At 32.1% G+C, this 26,354-nt stretch overlaps 1 protein-coding gene across 20 annotated transcripts in view; it reads right to left on the reverse strand.

Annotated features, from left to right (window-relative positions):
- KIAA0825 (KIAA0825 ortholog) overlaps window positions 1-26,354 on the reverse strand; it is a 355,235-nt gene that overhangs the window by 300,350 nt on the left and 28,531 nt on the right. For 18 of the 20 annotated variants that reach the window (XR_005655479.1, XM_039875078.1, XM_039875074.1 and 15 more), the window contains 2 exons: window positions 13,386-13,517; window positions 2,704-2,872 (listed from right to left, as the gene is read on the reverse strand). Coding sequence is in view for 17 of the 20 variants with exons in the window: in XM_039875078.1 (XP_039731012.1) it covers window positions 2,704-2,872; window positions 13,386-13,516 (300 nt within the window). In the remaining 3 variants the exon portion in view is untranslated. Of the gene's footprint in view, window positions 1-2,703; window positions 2,873-13,385; window positions 13,518-26,354 lie in introns of those variants that run through there. The other 2 variants (XM_039875086.1, XM_039875087.1) reach the window with 2 other exon arrangements.

Here is a 26,354-nt window from a genome sequence, read left to right on the forward strand (position 1 = left end):
CCCAGGTGATGAACTATATTTTCAATCAGAATTCTAGACATAGTTTTTAGCCTTCATTCTTACCTACCTCAATTAACCTAGGCTGTATAAAAACTGTAGCTTAAAAATCTGTAGTAAAACATCAATTAAAATGCATTCCTATGAGAAGATAAATTCAAGATTATATCCTAATTAATTCCTGGTAGATAATTTTTATGTTTGAATGAGTAAACCTATTATTATAGAAGCCTAAATAAACATACAGAATGGAGACCTTTAAATATAGTACATGTGTAAGGGTTACTAATAGCTGCCATCCTAAGAAATAAAATTTAATACATTTAAAGACTTTAACTTTCATTTAAATTCCTTTTTTGAGAGTCATGTTAAGAAAGATTTTACTTTGGAAATTAATCAGAATATTTCAATTTTCTCCAAAGAAATAACTGACTCAAAATAGGGGAAAAAATACTCTCTGAATCATTTCCTAAATGACGATATAAAATTATTTCTTTATACTTTCCATGCTGACAGAAAACAATGAGAGGTATAATTATCAACAGTAAATAGACAAAAAATTACTTTCTTTTTGGACTTTGAATTTTACATACACACTTTACATAGTGACTTTCCTAATTATGTCTATTTCAGCTAATACTAAAATTGGTTTATATTTTCTCAGTAGTAGCAAGCTGATTATAGAAAAATGGAAGCAAGTTTCAAGTGGTATAAAAACAGGCTGAAATTTTTTACTGGTAGAGATATCACAGGTGTTAATGTGTGATTCAGAATTATGAACAACTCCTAGACAGATTCCAGAATCTTTCAGTCACTCTAAGCCTTGCAATGTCTGATTTAATGTTTTATCTGTAATAAATAACATTAAAAATCTACATAATATTTTATTATATAAAAACACTTTTTTCATATAGTCTGGTTTATTTATAATGAAAATGCTGTGACATATTTAAAAACCCAACTTACAGATAAGGACGCTAAAGTACGGCATTTAAATTACTTTCCAATCGTCACATACAATAAAGCATAGAACACAGGATGGATCCCTGGCTTCATTCTCCTGGTCCTTATTCAATCTACTACACTCTAGAAAGCCACAAAGTACATTGTCCTTTCTGAAGCTTTCTCTCTTCTCCCTGTATTTCTTTCTTTTGTTACTTCTGGAAAGAAAATGTCCTTAGAGTCTAGAACATCAGTATAATAGTAAATTCTATAAAGCAAATGAGACGTATTAGTGCCTCAACCTTCGGTTTTTTTTAAGTCAATGACTGTAAATATTTGATCAAGCAAAGTATAATAGTTTACAGAAGTTTAAAATATGTGTCTAGTATGATTGCTTAAATTTTGAATATAACTTCAGGATAATTGCTGTAATGAGGACCTCATTTTCTTATTTAAACAGCTAGATAATTAATAAATAGAAAATTTTCTAGGGAAAAAAAGAGATGTATGAAAAATGCTGTCAGGGTTGACAATTTAAGCATGTAAAAACTTGATAATAAGGTCATTTTAATCTGGATCTGTTTTAATAATGTGGTTCTTTCCTCAAAATAACATGATCAATGATGTAAAAAAACCTAGGTCTCAAACAAGCCTATCAGTCTAATGAATCTGAGCAAAACCAAGGCGGCCTTTGCCCTGCAGTGAATAGAGAATGACTTATGTGTGACAGATTAAAAGATAATTAAAAGCTTTTGCTTTTAATTAAATGAGAGAGCATTATTACATCAATATTAATGAAATTCAATACACATGACTCTTAATAGAAATTAAAGGAATAACTATATCCATATTTATTCTTCAAGGCTCCACCTTCAAGAGATAATGGGTAAGAGGATTTTCTTGAAAGAATAAGGCTTTAGGGCATATAGTCTTCCTTTCTCTTCCTTTTATTACTTTATAAACATTAAAGAGACATCTGCAATAATAACGGCCCAAAACTATTTTCATCTGATTCTGTCATCCTAAGCCATCTACAACCTCAAGATATTTTCCACATCTGCCTTAGTCAATGTTTGATGTTTAGACAAAAATGGTGCCCCTTTTTCTACTAAATTAAATCAAAACCATAGCCACAGAAATACTCCTTTCTAACATTTGTGCTCTTTCTCTAGAAATCTGTTTTTGCAAGCTAACCACCTTTGTAGAAGTAATAAAATAACTGCTCTTATTAAAATCTACAAAAACTTATTTAACATAGAATGTGGTCAGTATCAAGGAATGACCAATGTAATAATTCTCCATCAATTAACAGTGGTTTCGTATAAATTGTTGCCTTGATTGAAAAGAACTGGACATGCCTGCAGGTTGGGGATGAAAGGAATGATAGACAAGGCTACTTAAATAGATATAATCGATGGTGATTTTATTGTGCTTAATAATGAGAACAGAGAAAATGAGTAGTTGTGAAGGGACACAAAATGTAATAAAAATAAACCTTTCTGGTAGACAGTTGTGGTACATATCAATACAATTTGTGGTGTACATCATATCACAAATCACCCAGGAATTATGTTTAAATTCCATTTATATAATGTTTCATTTTATTGATAAACATCAGAGAAAAAAATAAAAACAAATAGCTCACTAGATTCCATTGGGGATATGGAAACAAAACAAAACACACACCACAGCCCCTAGATATGGTAGGCTAATATGGTTACTAAAATAAATATTTACATATAGAAATTGAATGATTTTTTTTACCAGTGTTTTGAGAAATTTTATCAAATCTCCATGGGGAATAGAAGGTGACTTGGATGAATTGTAATTATAGTTATTTAGCCATTGAAAACAGTCAGTTGTTGTTTGCAGCTGCACATCTGGACATTGTTTGTTAGCTTCGGACTGTATTTCTTTAATGCAATGTTCTATGCTATAAAAAAGAAAGAAAATTATTTTGGTAGGAAGTTGGTAATACCTCCATCACATAATATCACAGGCCCTGCAATGTTCATATACCTGGTACCCGGTTGCATACAATTTAGAAAATTTTAAAACATGTCATATGATATGAAAATAACAAAGAGACTATATATTTTTATTTATAATTGAAACCAAAAGCTCAAATTTTCTGGAAGTTTCATTTCAAATGAAATAGAGGAAATATAAGGTATCTAGCTGCTCAGATATAAATTAGTTATTTTATGTTAAAATAAAAATCAAGCAAAGATGCAATGAAATAATGTTCCTCTTGATAGGCAGTGGATGGAAGGCAAAGATAAAATACTCTTGATGACTGAAGACCAGAAACGTATATTATCTACTACTAATAGGTAAGTGACTATACAAAATTATGGAAAACTTTAATCAATGGAATATTAAGAAGTCACAATGTAGATACAAAGAGCTTATAATTTTAGAAGTTGTAAAAGATATGTGCTGTATATACACCATTACTACAGCTAAGTACCTTTTCCTGCCATGAAACTCCATTCCAAAAACAAAAACATATTAAAAACTGCATATAAAAAAAGACTGGAAGGAAATGAAAAAAATGTTAATAGTAATTATCTTTGAGTGATAAAGTTTGGTGATTTATATTTTTCTGTATTTTCCAAATTTTGGAAGACATAAAGCTCTTTATTTACAATAAATAAAGGAACAAAGAAGTGAGAAAACATGCCAAATTGAATATTCCAACATATGTCTGTTTTTAAAATTCCATTTAAAATATCTTTAGCTCTGATATTAAAGATATACTATGTCTGTGCATTCATAATTATAAATCTTTGTAGGGTAAACTGGTGACCTTAAGCAGAATGTCATCTGTGCAGCCACATGGATATGACATATTACTACCACCTGATGGCAGCATATCTAAACTGCAAGAAAGCTTATAAACAAAATTCATTTGAAGTGAATCCCCTCACCCAAAATTCACAACTTTGCATTTGCCTCTTAACAGTATTAAGAAAGATCTGTTACTAAAATTGTTAATGTTTTGTTAATGTTTTGAAAATATCATTGCTATTAATTATAGATTCCATGTGACAGAACCAGGTAGGCTTTGGAAACCAAGCTCTGGTTATTAAATTGATGTCAATATAAGAGCCTATTCAAAATTCATCAGGTGTGTGTTGCCTATAAAACATACACCGTAAAACTTTAAGAAAGGCTTTTCAGGAGACTTCTGAGCACGACTGAATTCAATCTGAATTACCCTGAAACAAATACATTCTGAGATCCAAAGAGCCTTTTCACGAAAACAAAGAATTTATAAGAAAAATAATACCTCCTTTGGCCACAGGCCATTCAATTTCCTGATGAGAGAGTCCTATTTAGGAATGTCAGTTCTAAAACTGGCATATATTTTCTTAAATTAAGTAAGCACTTCTATGGACTGAGAAACGTGATGCCCTCAGCATACACCTTGACTCTAGGGACCCTTTATCAAAGGCCTTTATTATAGCATCCTCATGTGTCTCATTCAATGAAATCTAATAGATTACAGCAGTGTGAATTGGAAAGGTTCAGTGGTTAGTATATCTAAATCTGTTTCAATGAGGACTCAGCTTTTAGTCTAATCTCTAACATCTGAATCTGGGTTGAGGCCAATAACTACAATTTATAAATAGGGTAAAGCCTTCAGAGGGCTAGATATTTTAGTAATCTGTCTAAACACTGATAAAGGGATTGAGTAGTTATATTTCAGAGGACCTCCCTCATTGATAGAAACTTAAGACAGTTGAGCTGGCTTTTAAAATCATGTTGTCACAAATTTAAAAATGTCAGAACTCATTATATGCACCTGATTTTGTTTTTAGTTGGCTAAATATCTTGTCATTCTGCCACTCACCACTGTCTATACATCTTGCTCTAAAGATGCAATTGTTTGAAGTCTAGAGATTTATTGCCTGATTATTATATAAGAGAAATATTTTCAAAATTTAAGATGAATGTCACTTTAGTATGTAATCTGACAATTTATCTTCCTTAATTGAGGTCAAAATTAAATTAAAAATTAATTTTCAACATGTAAAAGGTATATGTTAATAATATAAAAGTTACTTATTGAATAAAGGCATATTTAATAAATGTTAACTGAATGGTGAATATGTATTAGATACTGTGATGTAAAGATCCGAACATGAAAAAGACATGGTCCCATACCTTTAGTGAGAGATAGACATGTGAACAAATAACTATAGTACAGTAAAACTTGATCACAGGTGTATATAATGTGCTAGGCGAGTGCATAGGAGGGAGCCACTAAATGTGCCTGTGGAAAGTGTAGAAAGGTTTTCCTTTGTAAAAGATTATATGCAAGGGTATTGATGCATTAAGAAAATTAATGGAATCATTGTACTTAGAATTCCCTGACACCTGGCCCCTGAGAATCCAGTGCTGATCGTGTAATCTGACTGCAAGGTCACTTTAGAACTATATTTCTTTGGGAAATAATAAAAAGCATGAATTTATTTTTATGGTCACAACTACATTTATGCTCATATGTATATGTGTATGTATATATGCACTATCATACTTCCAAAAGGATTGAGATGTCCTACAATTAAACAGACATCATTAAAAAAACAATAGCACAAGAGCCTATTATGGACTGGTGTAGTTGAGGATAGAAAGAGCCACAAAATAGTTAAAGGAAAATAAGAGCTATGTTCCACTGGCTAAAATTAAGAAAACTTTTTTGGTGTAAAGGTTATGGAAAACATACATGTGTGCTTTCATAGGTGGTTAGAATTTTTGTTTTTATTTTTTAAATCAAGGTAGCAGTGTCATGGCAGAGATTAAAAACTATTTCTAAAGACTATTTTAAAGACTATGGTATGGAAAATTTAAACATTAAAAATATTTTTTAAAAATTTTACATTTTGATGCTCTTGTTTATACTTCTTACTCATAACATAAATTCAGTCTAAGCAAAAGGCTTTTTCAATTCTATCTCATGTTAAAAAGCACAAAGAAATAGTTGTGAGGTAAATAGAGTTTTCTGGGTTTTAGTTAAGTCTAGCTTATCTAACTAGATTACTAAAATTCCTTGGAATCAACAAGTAATTAATAGAGAAGACCGTGTATAAAAACAAGTGTGTAATTAAACTATAAGTTGTGAAATAAAAATTCATTTTCCTGAGACAAAGATATTTCTGAATATTATTTTTTTTAAAGATTGAGAAAAGGATTCACAAAACTATTTCAATGGCTAAAAAGTACAGTAAGAAATTAAACATTTATGCTGAACTGTTTTCAATTTCAGAGAGGTTTTGGCTATTACAAAATGTTTAACTATACTTTCCTCGACACCAAATCCTGTTAACACCATCTCCTTAAATATTTTTCAAATATATCCTCCTCTTCCATTCCTATCCTGAAAACTGGGCTCAGATTCTAATCTCTCATCTGGACTATATTAAGAGCCTCCCAAGATTCTATTGTTAACCTTCCTTCCTTTTATTCAGAGTTATCCTATAAGGAATATAGTATGAAAGAAACTTCAGAGTTAGGACCTTTTGTAATTTGCTGCTTTACACTGCCCATCCTTACCACTCAAGTTTAGAGAAGCTCTTAAATAATCCAGATTGTTTTAAGAAGGTTCAGAACCAGTGGATGGCTATACCAACGTCCAAAATCTAAAGCACTTTCAAAAGAGTCAACCATTTGCAAAATACACCCAAAATTTCCAGTCAGTGGCAGAGTAGCCCTGGCAGTACCAGGTGAGCTGGAACTGAACAGACTCAGCCTAGCATTATATCCCAAGACATAGTTAGATTTCTTCTTCTCCCTCTTAAATTTACATCTGGCTTGAGATTACTTTTCATAGACTGTACTTCTGGAAGCTAAATAGATGTGACACAGGGTTACGTTAACAATATAAATAGAAATTTCCAGAAGTGTTCTATAGGGATATAAGAATATGGCAGTTTAATACTCATGACAGGCAAGAATAGTTACTGTTTCTTCTTTTTTACCAATGGAGACTTGTACAGGACTTTCAGCACAATTACTAAAGTCAGAATGTGGTCCCAATGGTACCCTAATGAAACCAGACAAACTGTTATCAGGAGGAGAAAAGTAGGGAATCTGCATTAACTAGCATTAACTCTTTACCAACAGTTCCCTTGATTCTCTTTCTGAAAAAAAAAAGAGAAAGAAAGAAAAGAGAGGGAGAACATGTGTAATAAGGAGACTCAGAAGAGATCTGAGAACGCTTCTTGTCTACATTTGCATCTCCACTGCCTGGATAAATTCAATCACTAGGCCAGAAAACAGATTTGACTGGAAGTTGCAAACTGAGGGTTTTAATACTAGCTATGGTCACATTGTAAGGCAGTAGGACATACAGCACACATTCTCATATACTGCCTATGGGAGAAAAGACAATGGCAGCACCGCTGCAGAACAATTTTACAAGAGCTCATTGTACAACTTCAATGAGACTCCCATAGAGATCAGTGCTCATAAGGAGAGAAGTACACACACGTGTGTACAGTAATGGCAGAAAGACTGTAAATCATGTAACTGCTCAACAAGAGGGCATTAGTTTAATAAACTGTTATATGTGTGTGTGTGTGTGTGTGTGTGTGTGTGTGTGTGTGTATGAAATTAAAAAGAATAAAATAGAATTATAGGAGAGAATTTTAAAATATTTTAAGTAAAGAAAATCTAATTATAGTACATACATATAATTCCCATTTGGGTAAAAATGTATTTTTGGGTACATGTCTGTATATGTAGAGAGTATTTCTGGATAGTTATGCAATAATGTATCAACGTAGATTGTCTCTGAAGAACAAGACTAGCAGGGGCAGAGGAGTCGGGAATATTTCCCTCATCTCTGTCCTTATGCGCTCAACTTTTCCTTATATTTGCTTTTCTCTACAGTCTGAACTTTGCCATGAGTATATAAAATACATGAGTATTTTATATTACTTTTATAATGTAAAAGAACACTAGCATTTGATGACAGTTTTTTCTACCACATTCTAGTTATCTAAATTCACACTAGTTTAAGATAAAGCAAACAAGATAGATGCCTAATCACATTTATTGACCGTCTTCTAGCCTATTTTGTGCCAGGACTGTTTTAGGCCGTGGGACAATAGTGACGAACAGTGAAAGTCTTTAAAGTAGAAATGAAAGATGTAATAGTATCAGCTTATAACCCCCTCACTCAGTTCCCTCACTATAGGATACTCTAGTCATGACATTCTAGAATTAGGACTGTGATTAGCAATAGCAGTGGTGTCAGTGACCCTTTATAAAAAGGCTTGACGCTGCTGAATTTCTGACAAGGCCCTTTTCCAGGGCAAGTTGGTGGGGTTGGACTAGATCATAAGGCATTGGTCATTTAACAGGAAGATAAACCAGCCAAAGCAATCATATCTTGTTACCAGGGCTCAGTACCCTTTTAGTATTCCCTTCTTTGTTCTTGCCCTCATTAGTTGAACCAGCTCTCCACCGGGCACCCCAGGTTGTTACCTCAGAAGTAGGGCTTACTTCTCATTGGCCTATCAACTATGATCTTCAATGGCAAAAAGAGGCCTAACTATTGTTGGTTCAATATTCTTAGCAGGTCTGGATTTTTAGTACAATATTACTCATCCTTTTGTTATCATTACGGTTTATAAATAGGTAGACACAATTTGTTTGCTTCCTTCTATTTGCCCAATAGATTCATTTTTCAGCTGGAGGTCAATAACTAAAAGCTATGTATGACATTTGGTGGCAGTGCTACCTACGCTATTCTTAAAGTGAACACATATGTGTATTATATAAATAGGGTGGCATTATTGTCACTGAGGTATTTATATCAAAGCTGAGTTTTCTTCAGATGTATTAAATGAAATGTTCTTTAACTATATTCGTGGTTTAACATTGAATTTAACCTATAAGCAACCATATTCAGGCCTCACCTAGTAGAAAATGGGTAAAAGAACGAACATTTTTTGAGCCTTAATTATGTTAGGAACTGATAGGCATCTGAAGTACACAAATTTCATTTAATCTGCATAATGTTTTATGAGGTAGGCATTATTATTCTGAGGGGTAGAGTAACTCAAGTAAGGACACAGAGTTTTGAATCTACTTACAACTAACTTCTCAAAACATCATTTTGCCTCCTGGTGGTCTAGGGGATAATTTTTTATTGTCTTATTGCCTATTTGGTCTTATGCTTAGTTGGCCAAGAATACAGGAAGCAAACACACATAAAAATAAGTTATATTTTTCAAAATGTCAAACACTTAAAATTTGTGTATTACTTGAAAGAATCTTTAATAATCATCTAATGGAGCTGTTGATCCCACATTTTACCCTACTCATCTCTTATCTTTCCAAAGCAGACAGAAGCCTAAGGGAAGCATTGAAGGCACATAGTGCAGGAATACTGAAGGCCAGGATCCTGTCTGCCTGGGAGGCATTTTTAATTCTGAGGAAGAGAGAGTCCTGAAAAGGACCCAGAGACAGAAGTAACTAGAAAGTGGTTGTGTAGGTTTTACTCTGGGTTCAAGGGTAGTTGGAGAAACTTTTCAGATTTTTTCCCATTTGGCTTGGTCTTGTTCAGTAGGATAAGAGAAGAGGTAAGGATTCTGTCAGATGGAGTACAGAATAACAGAGAAATGCAAAAGAGGAGTACTAGTACAGGAAGTTAAGAAAGGAGCAAATATTCATTTATATCCTCTTATTTATTAAATAAGTGTCAAAATACTGCCCAAAATAATAATACACAGTACAGTCTTCGAAATGGCTAATTTTCATTTTATACAATTTGCTTCGGTCATAAAATATACTACTGTCTGTCTGTGTGTGTGTGTGTCCACTGGCAGATTTGTGGTTCTGCCATGACAAACCCAAAGTTGCTAGCTTATGATTTCTTTTGGTTACTTCTTTTATAACTTTAGGGCATCATGTGGAAAACTCTAAAGAAAACATTTCAATATAAATTTAGAAAATTTAAGCATTATGTGAGAAATAAGTGTAATCCATGGAATATGTATCTACTATGAATAAGCAGGGTTAAATTTAGAGAAATCATGTACTCAACATCTGTCATAACAAAGTTAATGCTACCCACTACCCTATCTCCACAACAGATCTCTTGGATTCAGACAGATGATATTATCCATGGTAGCACTTCTTGTTTATTCTTTATGTTAAATTTTTTTTATAAAGTAGTAATCTTGCACCAGTACCAGCAAAACTGATGTCCTATGAGGTATACACATAGATTATCTAAAATTAGAAATCAGAAAGGTAAAATAAACTCTTAATGATATAACTGTAACTATCCAACTAAACATTAAGAAGAGAAAAATCATCCTATGTTACATTATGAGTTCAAAGGAACTTCTATATCCCTATATCTTGTTAAACTAATAATAGGTTCCAGTTTGTTTAAAAAATATTTCAGTACTATGTGTAGTTTTCTGTTACTGAACTGAGTCTGTGGGGACAACATTCATATATTCCTCTGCGGTAGGTTATTTACCCTCTTGTTACCAATTTTGATGTGTTAAAAATAAATGATTCACTCTCACTGTCAGACCTAAGAGACACCTAGCTCTGTCTTGAAAGGAAACGAGGATGTAAAAATGAAAATGGTCTGAGAGAAGGACAGCCTTTCTTGAAGGGCAGGGGATAAGGTTCAGTGACCTCTGGGCACTCTGGTCCAATCAGGGGAATCACTGCTCCATTCTTGGAATCACTGCTTTGGGGAAGCAAAAGACCCTATGGCTCATAAAACCTGATGATATTAAGAAGAGGGGAGGAATTCACACTTAGAATTCAAGGTCACTGCTAGAAATACAACTTTAAAAATTTAAGGGTAAGGAAAAAATACCATATTTAAAAATGAATTACTCATGTTTTTTTCTTTTAAAAGTATTGGGAAAACTCATATCATACAGATGTTCATTATTTATTCAATGTACACCATTGAGAGATAAATAGAACTGTTCGAATACGAACATGCCAAAGGTAATTCAACTACTGCAGTGTAAGTGTGGCATAACTGATTTGTCATGACATACAATTTTCTAAAAGCCATTCTGTTAGAAGGCAATAAATGAGTGCATAAATGATTTACACTCTTCTGAACTATGGTTATTATTCAGTATTTTATTTTTAAAAATATATACTATTATGTTTATTCTCTAGAGTATAATAAAAACATAATTGAATTTGATGAAAAATAGACTTGATTCTAAATGTAGCATACAGCACATACTCCTTACTTTATCCCTTGTAAAGATCAATGGTCACTTGAGATGGTTCCGCTCTAGGTTTGATTTACTATATGAGCAATAAAATATTTTTAATTTAAAAATTATATCCTTACATTCCATGTCATATTTTCTTTTTAATACTAACATCTGAGTTTTAACCTAAACAACAATTTATAAATGCAAAATACAATATTTTAATCACTGTTTTACTTCTAAATATGATTTCTTACTGACCAGGTAGCATAGGAAACTAACTATAGATGGTTTAGCAAGTAAAAATAAAAGCATCAGTGTTCAGTAACTTGTTTTGTTTTCTCGAAACCTAAACGCTATTATGAAGACAATTTCCTTTAAAAAAATATTAAAAATTTGTTTTAACATAACCTTGTCTGGAAATTAAAAAATAACTTAACCTAGTTAAGCTAATACTATTTTTGTTTATATTTCCTTTGGGTTAGAAACTTTGTTATGCAATAATATATAAATATATAACATATAAATTATATAAATAAAATAATTACATTGAAGTTTAATACAGTTACTATATATTTACATACAATATAAATTATAATATATACTCTATAGTATGGTTAAGTCATATATATGCTATTTAAAAATTACATATAAAAAACATGACATGAAATATAAGGATATAATTTTTAAATTAAAAAATATAAATATATAGTAAGGGCAAATGCAAATTAAAAATAAGAGGCTTAATTCTCCCTGTTTTAAATAAGGGAAAAGATTTCTGTCCATTCCTTTTCTTAAAGCTTTTAACTTAAAAATTTGTAATTGTTAAGTACATCTCTTTGAAATGTATCCCTTGGAAAACTAGATAGGCCTTTTTGTCAGCTTTCTCAGCCAGGACTTTCTTTCTCAAGAATCTGGGAGTCATCTATGCCAAACGAAAACACCAAGGGAGATGGCTCCCCTATCACTTAGTTCCTAAGGAAGACTAGGAGCCTAACTTCAGTGGGTGCCCCTTTCCAATTTGCAGAACTAGCTGTCAAAAAGATATGAGAAATTTGTTTCTCCTAGCTAACACAGCTGTTCTTTACACCGTGACAAAGTTAGGATGAACTATATGTAGAAAAAAAAAAAGTGCTGTCAAATCCTCTATTTGAGGACTATTAATATTGTTTATCTTGAAAACATATATATCTTGAAAACTATATAAAGGGGTGAGATTCCTTTCTGTTTGTGCAGTCTCTTTGCAGATTGCCCGTAATGGGCATGGCATTCTGGTTTTAATACTTGTTGAATAATAAATCCTTTATGGAGAGGATTTCTGGGATGGGAGATTTTTTTTTAATTATAATTCCCCATCAATATGCTATCTTCTGAATTTAAGTTTTCTATGCCCATTTTTATGATGATGAAAATTAATTGTATTCTCACATAAAACATGAGGGAAAAAACCATAGGAACATTTCACTTGCTTAGTTCAGTTCTCTGACAATTCAACTATCCCTTAAATTTTAAAAAAGGAAATACTATGTCATTCTACAATAGAGATTTTTACTGTTTTGCATATTTGTAACCCAAATGGAGTATGTTATTAGAATCTTTCACCAAAAGGATTAAAATAAGTGAACTGACTCAAAGGCCCACAGATACATATGAAGACAAAGTCTTTTCTATCAAAGAACATGTGTTAGTGGGAACCTAACTGTCCCTTTTCCCCAGTATATGGTAACACTAACTTTTGTAGTAAGTGATGAAGACTAATATAAAATAGCAATTCTCTATGAAGTCCCTAGCCTTCCAAATAAGAGGAGACTTAAAATGACAAACATTATATAAGAATAATCTATTTTTCATGTTCTGTTTTCAACAACTCAAATAATCGTGGGTTTATACTACCATTTTAATATCTATTTCAAAATTTCAATTTCTACGCTTATCCACCTAATGAGAATGCTTAATTCTAAACATATTAATGAAAATCCAGGTTATCGATATTGGCAAACTCTACAAAATCATTAATAGAAATTCAATAGACTTTATTTGAAGGCAATGCGTATATTTTCTAGTTTTATTTGAAGTACTAATCAGATAAGGAAAATAATGTTAAATTTTAGGGGGAGGGTCTCATCAATTTTTTTCAGCAAAGTTAATTACAATTAAAAACAAAAATTATCTAGGAGTAAAGTTTGTGTAAATAAAGCATGAAACCAACCTGTTTTAAATAATTACAATATTTACCTTGTAGCATTTTGTTCTATCTTTTCATCAATGTCACTGAAGATCTGCTTAAACTCCAAGTCTCCAGGAAATGAATTTAACAAACAATGTAGGTCAAAAGAATTATGGGAATATTCATCTCCCCAATCCATTCTGAGGAACGAGAATAGAAAACATGTCAGTTACCCCAAAATGAAGAAAAATACCCAGCTCAAGTTGTGAGACTAAACCTAAAACAATAATTCCCATTTTTAGGCAAAAAGAAATATAGTAGGAAGAGAACTAGGGTATTATTAATCTAGGTAGAGTGTTTTGTTATTTAAATTTCATGAGGTGTGACCTAATTTTCACACTCTTCTAAGGTTTGGAAGCTGAACAAAACAGCACCCCTCAGAGAGTACTTAAACATCCTGCTGCTTCTCATTGTAACTGAGAGCGCAAAAGAAATAACAAAGCCTCGCAGACCACTGTGAACAAAGGTGGTTGCAGAAAGAACTTAACACCTTCCTTCCAGTCTTGTCAACCTCAAGATTTTTAAAGTCTCATCCCCAGTCCCTATTTATATATGAAAAAGGCAAAAACTTCTCCTCTAGCACCTCTGTTAACCTAAGTATTGATAAGTAAAACTTAGATATGCTACTTCTTATAGAGATATATGCATTTTCCCACTACTAAAGCTTCAATCACTCATTCATTCATTACATATATATTTATCAAATGTTTGATAAGTAACAGGTACTTCTATAGAAGCAGGGAATATACTTGCAACAAATCAAAGTCCCTGCTCTTATGGAGTTTTTATTCTCTAGAGGAAGGTAGATTTTAAAAACAATTAAACAGATATATTTTATAGAAGATAACATGGTGAGAAGTGCTATGAGAACAAGTAAATCAAGGCAATGGGACAGATTAAGATTGATGGAGCTGGTGCAGAGTGTGAATTATTTTATTTAGGGATATGTTATTTTTGGACATGAAATAGTGTTTATAAAGTATTGTGATGACTGATGGTATAAATGAATGAGAAATTTAAACATTAAATTTGTTTAAATTTTGTTTTAAACATTAAAACAAATATACATGAAATAAATATTAAAAAAGGCTTAGGTAAAAGTGGTTTTAGTTCGGATAAATCTAAAATACTTGAAAATTGTCTAAAAAGTGCTGCACAGGCTACAAGACTAAAGGACTTCCTCATCTTTAATTATTTAATTATTAATTAAGTCAGCTAATTTAATTATGTTATAATTAAATAACTAAAAATTTCTCATAAGTCCTATCTGAAATTCAGAGAATTAGTCTTGGGATAAAGCTTTTACTTTTCTTCAGAGATACTATTTTAAAAGGAAAAGACCCAACTAAAATGTTTTAATGTAAAAGTCTACAGCATCACAAAGTTTGTCATTTATAAACTCAATTAATTCCAAATACAGTATAAGAACTGTAGTTTAGAATGAGTCACCCCAGGATATGACTCTGTGATGTACAGATAGTTTTGAGCTAAAGGCAACCATGACCCTGCTGGCTCAAGAAAAACTTCTGCCCCGCCTTTAACGACCTAGAAAAATTTGAATTATGGGCCTTGCCCATAATAAGAGATTATAAGAGGTAACCTGTTTTGACCTATCTATATGGCAGGGCAAACTACTAATTACTGAACATCTGCTATTCTTTCATCCTGCAGTGACCTTCTTCTGCTCTGAAGCCCTAAGGTGATCCTTAGCTCAGAATATCATATATACCTCATTTTCCCATTTTGTCTTTGAACCTCTCACGTATGTGGGGTTCCCATGTGTACATAGGTATTAAGTTTGGTTATTTTTGCTTGTTAATCTGTCTCATGTGGATTTAATTATTAGACCAGCTGAAAGGACCTTGAGGGTAGAGGAAAGTTTCTGCTCCCCCCGCAACATGGATATAACATTTTAAAATAGCAGAATCCTAATACATTTGGATTCACCGCTTTCAAAATATTTTGCGATAAAGTATAATTTCTCATTTGAAAACAAGTATTTGCCTATAATGTGCCATAACAAATAATAACCTGAAATCAGGCTAAAAAACAAAACAAAAAAATTATAAGCTAAATGGTAGAAAACTCCATGTCCTTCAAAGTTATATTTCTTTGGGACACCAAAACCTCAATATTTCCATGAAACCAATAAGTCTGTTATCTTTATATCTCCTTAGCATCTCAAGTAGTTACAGCTCTAATCAGAAAAGACACTCCTAAATCCAATGGAGTGCAATTCATTATTATTACTAATAATGAATTTATGTATTTGCATACTTTAAATCATTTTGGGTAGTTCAACTCTTTGGATGGGCTTATTAAAAAATTGTTGCAAAAAAATGAAATTTTAGTTTTGTAATGAAAAGATTTTATTGGCTGAGTGTTCTTATAGAGAACTCAAACTTAGTAAATATTTTGTAGCAAGTCTCTCTGTATAAAACAAATTATATATCAACACTCTGTATAGAGTTGTCCCAGTCTGTCAATACTATAAAGCCTCATTAATTCAGATAACACATACTCAAATTTTAAGAAAATATGTACCTTTTCTTAATATCAAATGTAATGTAATATCAAAACAGACATGATTTTTTTGTATATCTAGTATGCATAAAGTACTTTATATATATCATCTTCCTTGTCATAATAATTCTACAATATAGTTACTGTCCTTATTTATAGGGGAGGAAACTGGAGTCCAGAGATTAACTAACATGTCCATGTGACATAGCTATCCAGTGCTACAGGCAGGGTTTGAACTAAGATCTATTTGGTTCCAACTTGAGGATGCTCACATCTTGAGAAATGAATCACTTACTGCATATAGAACAGTTTTGTAGAAATGACATTAACCAAAATATTAAAATGGTTATCCTAAGATATTTAGATTGTGGTTGATTTTTATTGTCTTTTTTATAGTTAGCATTTTCCTGTTCTTGCAATAAGTATTATCATTTTACATATAATTGGGAAAATATTTTTAAAAGACATTACCCTTGCTCGCAGGGGGCTTATCTTTTATTTTACATTTTCTATTTGTCGTCATTTGAAACATCTTCCAACCTTAACACTTCTCTCTTGCCAGTCATATTTATCATTTCTTTCAAAATCTATTCAAAACTTACATAATTCCTAAATATCTCTTATATAACTATGACCATTTCACCAAACTTTTTGTATTAGTGTTATTGGTGCTTGAATGCTGTTAAAAGAAAATATGACTTTGTATTATTTTGATATTGAATGAATATGTTATTGCCATCATTGAAATAAGTTCTGGAGTCAAATAACAATGGATTGCAATATGTTGAGCACTCAGCTGGGGCTGGTGACCATGATTTTGAAGGCTTCCCAATCGACATGGTTTTGTGATTTTCTCTATCAAACTTCAATAGAGAAGTTAATCAATAAATACAAAGAATGTATTAAAGGAATGTCATTTAATAACAATGATAGGGTACCAGAAAGATGATGGTTCACAGTTTTCATGTGACTGGCATAAATCTGTGATGCTTCCATATTTATGGTAAGGTTCTAAGGTGATGAAGAGTAAGAGAAACAAGAGTCACATTTTAGGTAAAGAGGCAGCAAGTTTAAGATGCTGTGTAATAGGGGAAAAAAAAATCTGATAGGCAAAATAGAAGAGGATGAGAAAATTAACCCGAGTGAATATTGATGCACAGGACCAGCACAAGAAATGAATAAAGGAGAGTAGACTGTGGTAAGTGAAGCTGAAGTTTTGATTTAGAAGTTCTCTCATGAGACTGACAGTGATCCCTGCTGGACTGTGGTGAGAAAGAAGCATGCACAGAATGGGCAAGAACACAGGCACCGATCCACCCATTTCCTTACATGCACTCCATGGGCCCACAATGACCTTACTGGTGGGCATCATGAAGGAGCAGAGAGAGAGACTGGACAGTCTCTCCTCACAAGAAGCAGAGTCAGTAAAAAGAATAAAGCCATGAAAAAGGGAGCCAGTAGAAAGATCACTACCATTCTCTAAGTAAAAGATAACTATGATTTCAACAACAGAAAAGTAAATTATTGAGGTATCAATGAAGTTTGGCAAATACTTCAATGGTATTTTATAAAGGCAGAAGTAACTTTAAAATTTTTACAGGGAAAGGGGAGAAGCTGTGAAGTTGTGGATCAAGATATATCTTTACAGTCTCTTTATGTTCCTGTACTTCCAACTATTAAATTGTCATCAGAAAGATAATAATAATTTGACATAATGAATGAAGTTTCTTACCCTAATCCATGAGAATAAAAAATGAGAGCTACAACTTTTTAAAGTACAGTAACTTTGTTTTTGAAATTTCCATTCCACAATATTGTTTGTAAATGTTCTTTTCTTCTGTAATGTTTCTGATTACTTTTTTGTATGAGATTAAAAACAGTGTTTAATATTTCAAACATATTAACAAGCAATCTAATATTAATTATTGCCTTCAAAAATGAGTTGTTTGAAGAATTATATCTAAGCCAAACATCCGTAGATCATGTTTCAGCTGTAGGCAAATTGTAAAAGTTGAGTTATAAATTCCTAAGAACAGTAACTACAATGAAATATGAACATTATAAGTACTGCCAGAAAACATTACAATAAAGCAATAAAAACATCATACTTTATGTGATCAAAAGAAAGTCCACAAAAATTTTGGAATTGCTCTTGTCCTTTACCATATTTTAAAATGATACTTTTCTATCCTAGGATCTTTTCTTTTTAATTTACATATAATGGTTAGAGTCCTCATTTTATCTTTTTTCTGTTTCTTCAATGATAAAAACCTAGAGGGTCATTCTTCCTATAACCAACCAATATACGCTTAAAAAGGAGTGAAAAGAGATTGAAAAACTAACCATTGGGAAAATATATACACTGAGTGTGGGAAAGCCCAGTGAGGAGGCTCATATACTTTCTCTAATCTATGGACAGACTGTGGACTTAATGTATTTACCAGCTCTGGTTCATCTGAAGTCTAAATGTTCAATATCACTGTCTAAAATAAACACTGTTAATGAAACTGAAAATGTTTCAAAATGTTGCATTACAATAAAACACATTTAACTCTAAACATCATTGAACCAAGAATCAATAGATTTGAGATCCTAGTTCTACTAATGTCTGTGTAAACTGGGGTAAGGAACTCAATCTTTCAAGAGGGACAGAGCTCATGTTCCTCATTTATAAAATGAGGTGAATGGATTTATTAGGCTCTGAGGTTTATTATAGCTATAAACTTGTATTCTATAAAGAATGATGGAGAAGTACACATTTTTGAACCCTCATCCCCAACCAACTCTTCCAATGGACTGTTTTGTTCATCAATATCATAATTTTTTTCTATATCTTGGACTCTCAAAGCCATTTTAACTCTTCTCTTTTCCCTTCCCCAAGACTACTATAGGAAAAGCTAAAGTAGAATCTATAGCTTAGCAAGAAATAATATGTGAAAAGAAATGTGAAGCATCAAGATATTCTTTCGTGGTAATAGGTAGATGCCCTGTACTGATGTTCTACCTTCCACCCCTCAGCTCCTGAAAATGTTCTAAGAAGCAACTAGCCCATGTTTCTGGGCTACTCTGTCTTAGCACACTCTTCACTCAACAAAAGATGTCTGAGACCAACTGAGTTTGGACATTATTGCCTCCACAAAGAAAAAGGCAACATTAGGGAATCATACCTTCATAGGCATCATGTATCTTCACTTATTATTCTTGGTATTCTTTATATTATTTGTATTATTCTTTGTAATGCTGGTTTGGTTTAAGTTGCTGGTCTGGTAAAAAGGCAAAATAAAAATAAACTTTGACCAGGCCATCATTCTTAAATTTGGCCTGGCTCATTTTTACTTTCCTTCCATATCTAGTCACAAAGTCTTCCTATATGGTTCATGAAGTCCTGCCAACACTGTATAATTCAAAATTTAACTTTTACTAAACCTTGAAAATTTTATGCAGTTCAGTGAACTCATTCATTGAGACATAATTTAAAGGCATGATGACTAAATAATATTAACGATAATAACGGCCAACTCTTACGTAGCATTTATATGGGCCATACATTGTTCTAAGTAATATATATATATATATATGATTCTTATATATATATAAGAATTGTTCTAAGTAATATATATATATATATATAAGATTGTTCTAAGTAATATATATATATTGTTCTAAGTAACATATATATATATACATAAGATTCTATATATATATATAAGAATTCATTTAATTCTTAACCTAATGCTATGGGATAGGTACTATGATAATCTCCATATTAAAGATGTGGAGACTGAGGCACGGACAGGTTCATAATTCGCCCATAATCACTTACTTAGAAAGTGGCAAAGCTGGGATCCAGACTGCTTCAAAGGCTGTCCTTAATCATAATGTTATATATATAAACCACCTTTCTGTATGGACACGTACTTAAAAATTATTTTACCTCTTATATGGATTGATTTGTTTATAGTCAAATATATTGGGCAGCTTTCCCTAGGACCATTATAAACTTCCTTCAGTATGAAACCTATATAATTTCCAAATTTTTTTCCTTTTTTTTAAGGCTAGGTCTTCCTCTGTGATATTTCAGAGTTGTCAGAAATTTACTTATTTTCAATAATTACTGGAAAGTAAAATTTTAATGTTTTAGCCTCCCACAAAGACTGAGAAACAAGTGAAGTGGATCTCAATTTGTTGATAGTTATTTAAAATAACTTATGCATTAAAGTCTTATATTAGGAAATAAAAAACTTGTTATCCTATTCAATTTATTTTCTCAATTCTATATATACGTTTATATATACCTTTTCCCCACAGATTGCTGTACTTTCTACAAGTAATTGTGCAAGTTCTGATTATTATAATTATATGGGCTGGAATATTAATATACAGCCAGTGAGTACTTATATTAGCATACTATAGCTATTAAAATTTCCTTTAATAAAATATAAAATATTTCATTGCAACTCTATTAATAATTTACATATGTGTATGTATGAGGTATAAATTGACAGGATCAGTCAGAATACTCTACTGTAGCTTGACAAGCAAACAGAATTGTCATATACTTTACTCACCAAATCTGACATTGCTTTATTTTTCAAAGCACTTCTCTTTCTAGAAAATATATTCATTTTAATAACTTTATAATCTTCAATTTGCAACCTTAGCAATCTCTTGCTTTAGTATAACAGTAAAACCAAGATAATGTGAAAACAAATTTTAATTTCAGCATTTTTTATAACTTAGCATGTACACATTTCACAGGATTTAAAAGTCATAAAATTATCATATATTCTGAGATTAGATCTAAACATTATCACAAATCATGAGGTTAATCATTAACTAATGAGAATTTTAAAGGAGAGTAAGCCTTATTACTTTGGAGAATAGTACATCAGCATAAGTAGAAAGTTTAAGTTACGGAGCCTTTTTAAAAAGACAATTGTATTATGCATCAAGTGGGAATAATAACAAACGTAGCCTATGAGATATCAATTACATTTTAAGGAACTCTCTTTTAATAATTAGATAAGAGTGTTTTTAACCTAGCATATACTTTGTTTATAAATGAATGTTTCTAAAAGGGTTAGGGTTCTTAAAGTATGTTCCAAGGATTTAAGAATTTCTTCTAAAATGTTACTAGTATTAATAGCTAGTCATGTTAATGGGATACTGTCCTCTTAAATGGTGGTAATATTATTAACTTAAAATTAATTTGATGACTAAAACTCTCCATTTAAATACTCTTTTATGACTTCCAGGGCTTTGCTCCATCAATTATCACTAACTCATGCTACAGTATCAATATCCCTTTCAGCTGACTATAAACACATTCAAGTTTCTTGCTTTTTAGAAACCAACAAACCCTCCCTAGAGCCCTTCTTCTTTCAAAGCCCAACATCTCAAAATCTTATATTCTCATCTCTTATTCACTTCTCAATCCAGAGCAATCTGGTTTCTGCCTCCAGCCTTACATTGAAACTGACAAAATATTTTTCAGTTCCTATCATACTTAATCTCCAGACTATTTGGTTCTGATAGCTACTCCTTCCTTGAAGGAGATTCCTCTTTTGCCAATCTTCCTGTGTATGGCTTCCCAGTTCTCTTCTTTTTTCTTCCACATTTATTCACAGATTCTGGGCATGAGTGCCCACTGTATGTAGCTGGCCAGCTCACATTTCTTTTTATTTATTTATTTTTTATTTTTTTAAATCTGAGATATAATATATGAATATACAATGTGGTCCATTTCTGTGCTAGAGGACCCAGCTTTCCTGGTCATAATTAATTGATCCAGGGGTCAGACATTTGATACAAGTTGAAAAATCAGATGCATACTAAATGAACCTTGAAATTTAGAATGAAGGAGACTCACTGGTGGTAAACCGGTCAAGTTAATTCCAGTCTCCAGAGAGACTCACTGGTGGTAAACCAGTCAAGTTAATTCCAGCCTCCAGAGAGAAAGTGCACAAATTTTTTGGGCTGAGACCTCTGTAATTGCTCAGCTCCTGTCCTTCTGTGGCTGACTGCTCATAGAGTTCTCTTTTGGTTCTGTGACATACACACAATGAATCCTCTCCCTGGTTTACCGCTCGACAGTCACTTTTTGGTACTTTTTTGCTTAAATTAACCAGAGTAGTTTTTATTAAACTAATAAACATCTTGATTGCCTCCTCCCTCATTTCTGCCATTAAATAGTTGGTATTCACCACTGGATTCTCTCTAGACCCGCTTTTCATTTTAAATACTTTCCCTGAGCATTCTTCATTCAAAAATACTGATTGCTTTTATGTAATTTTACTGTAATATATTTATTTTGTTTTTTTCTAAAGTGTCTTAATTTTAAAATTTTTAATTTTTATTCATTGTATTTTTCTCCTCAGACCTCAAAAAAAAAATCTCTTCCTATTGGTTCTCATTTTATAGTCTTCCCAAATACTCTTTCCCCTTGCCTAACTTGGAAAGGGAAATACAGACATTTTTCTTCCCCTTCTCTTCTCCTATCCATTTTGTGCTGGAATTTTTGGTCCTCTTCTTATTCTACATGCTTTTCTTTGACTAACTTTATTCACCTATTATCTCGATGCTAAACATTCAAAGTCTATATCTCTAACCTTAGTTCTTCTTCCAAAGCTCCCATACATATTTCCAAGGATTTATTAGACAATTCCACTTTGCTAATTCAAAGGTCCTTTAAACTCAACATGTCCAAAATTTAATTCAAAATCTTTCCCTTAAACTGGCTTCTCCTATATTATAGAGTCACCACTTACCAATCTCCCTCTCCTTTGCCCTAGTATCTTGGTATCAGGTATCAGCAAACTATGGTCCAGTCTGTTTTTTCTATGGCCTGAAAGCTAAGAATGGTTTTTACATCTCTAAATAGTTGTAAAAATAAAACAAACAAAAAGGAATTTGCTACAATGGCCATATGTGGTCCATAAATCCTGAGATATTTACTATATGGCCCTTAACGGAAAAAGTTTGCTGACCCCTGTTTTAAATGTTCAACAAATTTTTTGACCCTTTCTTTCCCTAATATCTTAAAAATGGTCACCAAATGTTCTCAAATTTGACTTCTTCCTCTATCACTGGTATTCCCAAACTGACGTTATTTCTTGCTGAAAAAAAAATGGAAAAACCTCCTATCTGGCCTCCAAGACTCACACCTTGTGGTATAATAGAAAACACGTATTTGGTTTTTGCCCCCCATCTTCCCCTTCCCCTTATTTTGTCCTATTCATCTCTTCCAGTTGGCCATTCTTCAGTTGTATCTGTTAATAAAACTGTAATCAGAAGTACAGTACCTTCCTGAGTCCTATGAGTCACTGTAATGAATTATTGAACCCGAGGGACCCTCATATTTGTAGTCAGCAAGGCAGAAGTGGGCATCCCCAGAGACCCTGCTTGTGCCTCACATCTTAACTTGTGGGGTCTGTGCTAACTCCAAGTAGTTAGTGGTAAAACTGAGTGGAACTGAATTGTAGGATACCCAGGTGGTATCTACCTTGCATACTGTCATCAGACTTGTTTTACAAACCAAATCAGATCATTTCACTACCCTGCGTAAATACCACTGAAGGTTTTCCATAATGCACAGGACTACTCCAGGTTCTTTACCTTGTTATAAAATAAATTAATATTTAATTATGTTTTTCTACTATAACTATCTTTGACCGATATCTTGAAATAGCTTCCTAGCTATAACTCCCTCTACTAAGAATGTTTTTAGTAGAAAATCATATTTATGAAAGTCATTTACTTCATCAATGTATATAATACTATTTTTAGGCAACATAACTATAATAACATAATTTGTATATTATCTTTAAACAGAAAAAGGTTACGTACAATTGTGGCTTAAACCATTTTTTAGTGCCTTTTAACAACTTAAACCATTTTTTAAAAATTGTGAAATGGTAAGAAAATATACTTGTGAAAAATCAGGATTTAACATTTAAGCTATTTAAATGTGATGCCTTAAAACTTTTTCTAGTTTCCATCTACCAAAAAAAAAAAAAAGGAATAAAGAAAGGAAAGAAAATTAGGTAAAAATAATCTTTAAGAACTCCGCTAATTTAAAAATTCTATTATTTTAATTATGTGATCTATTTCTTTAATATTTAATCTTCTGTTATATTGCCTTTGCAGTATACTTTTTAATTCTATAATTCAATAGAAGAATAATTTGTTGTTGGTTAAAGCAAATTCATTAAATGACTTGAAAAATCTATTTAAAAAGCAATCAGTGAAAGTAAATATTGGATTTCTTCATGTTAAATCTAAAAATCCATCACTATACTTGCTTTTTACTTTATTTGCTGCTTAACATATCTCAACAGTGAATCTATCATATCAACATAGTCATCATGATCCAAGCTGCAAATAATAGAGAGTGTCAGTGTCAATTTTGCTTTCTCACACTTGCTTCCCTTCACTTCATCTGATTTTAATAATCCCTGTCAAACCACAAACAGTCCAAATTACCTTCACGACACAGAAGCTTTCAAGGAGCAGACAGAATCTCAACTTTCATTTAGCAACTACAAAAGAAAGCTGTCCAGCTGGACAAATATTATTTCCACACTTGACAATCTCTACAGTTGAGTATGCATTTTAATTTTAACTAAACCTGCCAGGAGTTTGATATGAGCTTCTTGTTTTGTGTAGATCGACTCACAGGATTATCAGGCCAATGACTGTAATTGTGATGAAAGAACCCGACATTTTTATACTAAAGATAAATCATATGCCAAAGATGAGGGATCAAAATGAATATATAAGAGATAAAGGGGAAGCAAAGATTTCAGGAGTAAAATTAGGTGCTTAATTACTAAATAATGTCTAAAGATACAAAATACATCTTGATGTAATTTTGAAAAGTAACAATTAATAAGTAGAAATAAAATGTAAAAAAGTTAAAATTTTATCCAAAGATACCATTAAGAAATGGTTCTAAGAATGAAATATAGAGATTTTTCAAGTGTTTTGGATTGATTTGACTTCATAGTCAAATTTCTAAAAGTCGTATGTATCAAATTATAATAAAATTAATGTTCTTGACAAGATATTAAAAAGCCCGCTCTATACTAATTAATGTACCCTTGTACACAGAATGTGAAACTCCAAAGAAGAGTAAAAAGAACAATGATAAGTTTGCAGAGGAGTATTAGAAGTTACAGAGTAAAACTATATTAAGAATTATTATATTTTTGGAGTTTGACTTATTAAACTTAAGTCTAAAGTTTCAAATAGTAAAATATTTCTGGGAACATTTCCTGTCTAAGCTAGGCTGAATTCCTCCTACAGTTATCAGAACCTCACAATGTCAAGTTAATTGCATAGTTATTAGAACCTCACAACTGCCAAATAAGTCTTCCCACCAATTGGCTACACTTAACACTAGTCCTTGACCCTTCCTTCTCCAAAGGCCAATCCATTGGCTAGTCAAGCACAGTTTCTCCCCCAACTCTATTTTGGACACCACAGCTCAGTTTCATTTATTGGCTCTTTTTATTTCTCTTACACTTGCTCTTCTGACTGCACAATGCCATCCACGTCCATGTCTTCCACTACAATCTGTGTGTTGGAGCTCCTGCTGTAACTATTCAAGTCCATACTGGATAATCCCTAGGATGTCCCACAGGCACGTTAAACTCAGCATGCCCCTAAACAATCTTCTTCTCTCTGAAACTTTTCTTCTCTTGAGGTCTCTGCAATAGTTAACAGCACCACTATTAACCTAGATAATCAAGTCAGAAATCTGGGAGTCATCCCCCATATTCCAACATTACCTCATCAATCTTATAGCCAACTGATCAGTCTTACCTCATATCTCTCCTATCCAACCATCTCCTCCTATTGCTCCCGTGCAGGTTCAAACTCCATCACCTGGATTGGTGCAGCAGTTTCCTAAAAAGTCTCTCTATATTTTCATCATCTCCTTCTAACTCATTCTCTATTCTACGACCAGAATGGTCTTTGTAAAACAGAGAGAGGAATCAGTGCTCATGAAAATATTTTCAGTCTAAGTTACTAGGAGAAAAGTCATCCTCTTAAAAGAGAAAAATCAAAAGAGTTAATTTGTAGGGGAAAATGGAGTTTTCAGAAATAATAAATTTGAAGTATAATGATTACAGTTACATGTAAATATAAAGCAATAATTTAGACAAGGAGAAATTGAATCTTGGAAAGAAATTGAATTTTATGTATGTATACATATATAAAAGGATCATGTAATATATCATCCAAACCAGGATACTTTTTTAGAGTAAAAAAGGTATTGAAAATAATTAAGATTACATAATTTTAAAAATGTATATATACTAACCAATTAAGTGGCTTAATTATATCTGGGGACCTACGGAAAAATTATATTCAAAAAATGTTTTAAAAATAGTATCCCTTCAAAAAAATTCTTATATCTGTGCTCATAAAAGTAAAAACTTTTTATTATTTAA

Source organism: Pteropus medius, unplaced genomic scaffold (assembly GCF_902729225.1).
Source record: "Pteropus medius unplaced genomic scaffold, Ma_sr-lr_union100, whole genome shotgun sequence".
Classification (NCBI taxonomy): domain Eukaryota; kingdom Metazoa; phylum Chordata; class Mammalia; order Chiroptera; family Pteropodidae; genus Pteropus; species Pteropus medius.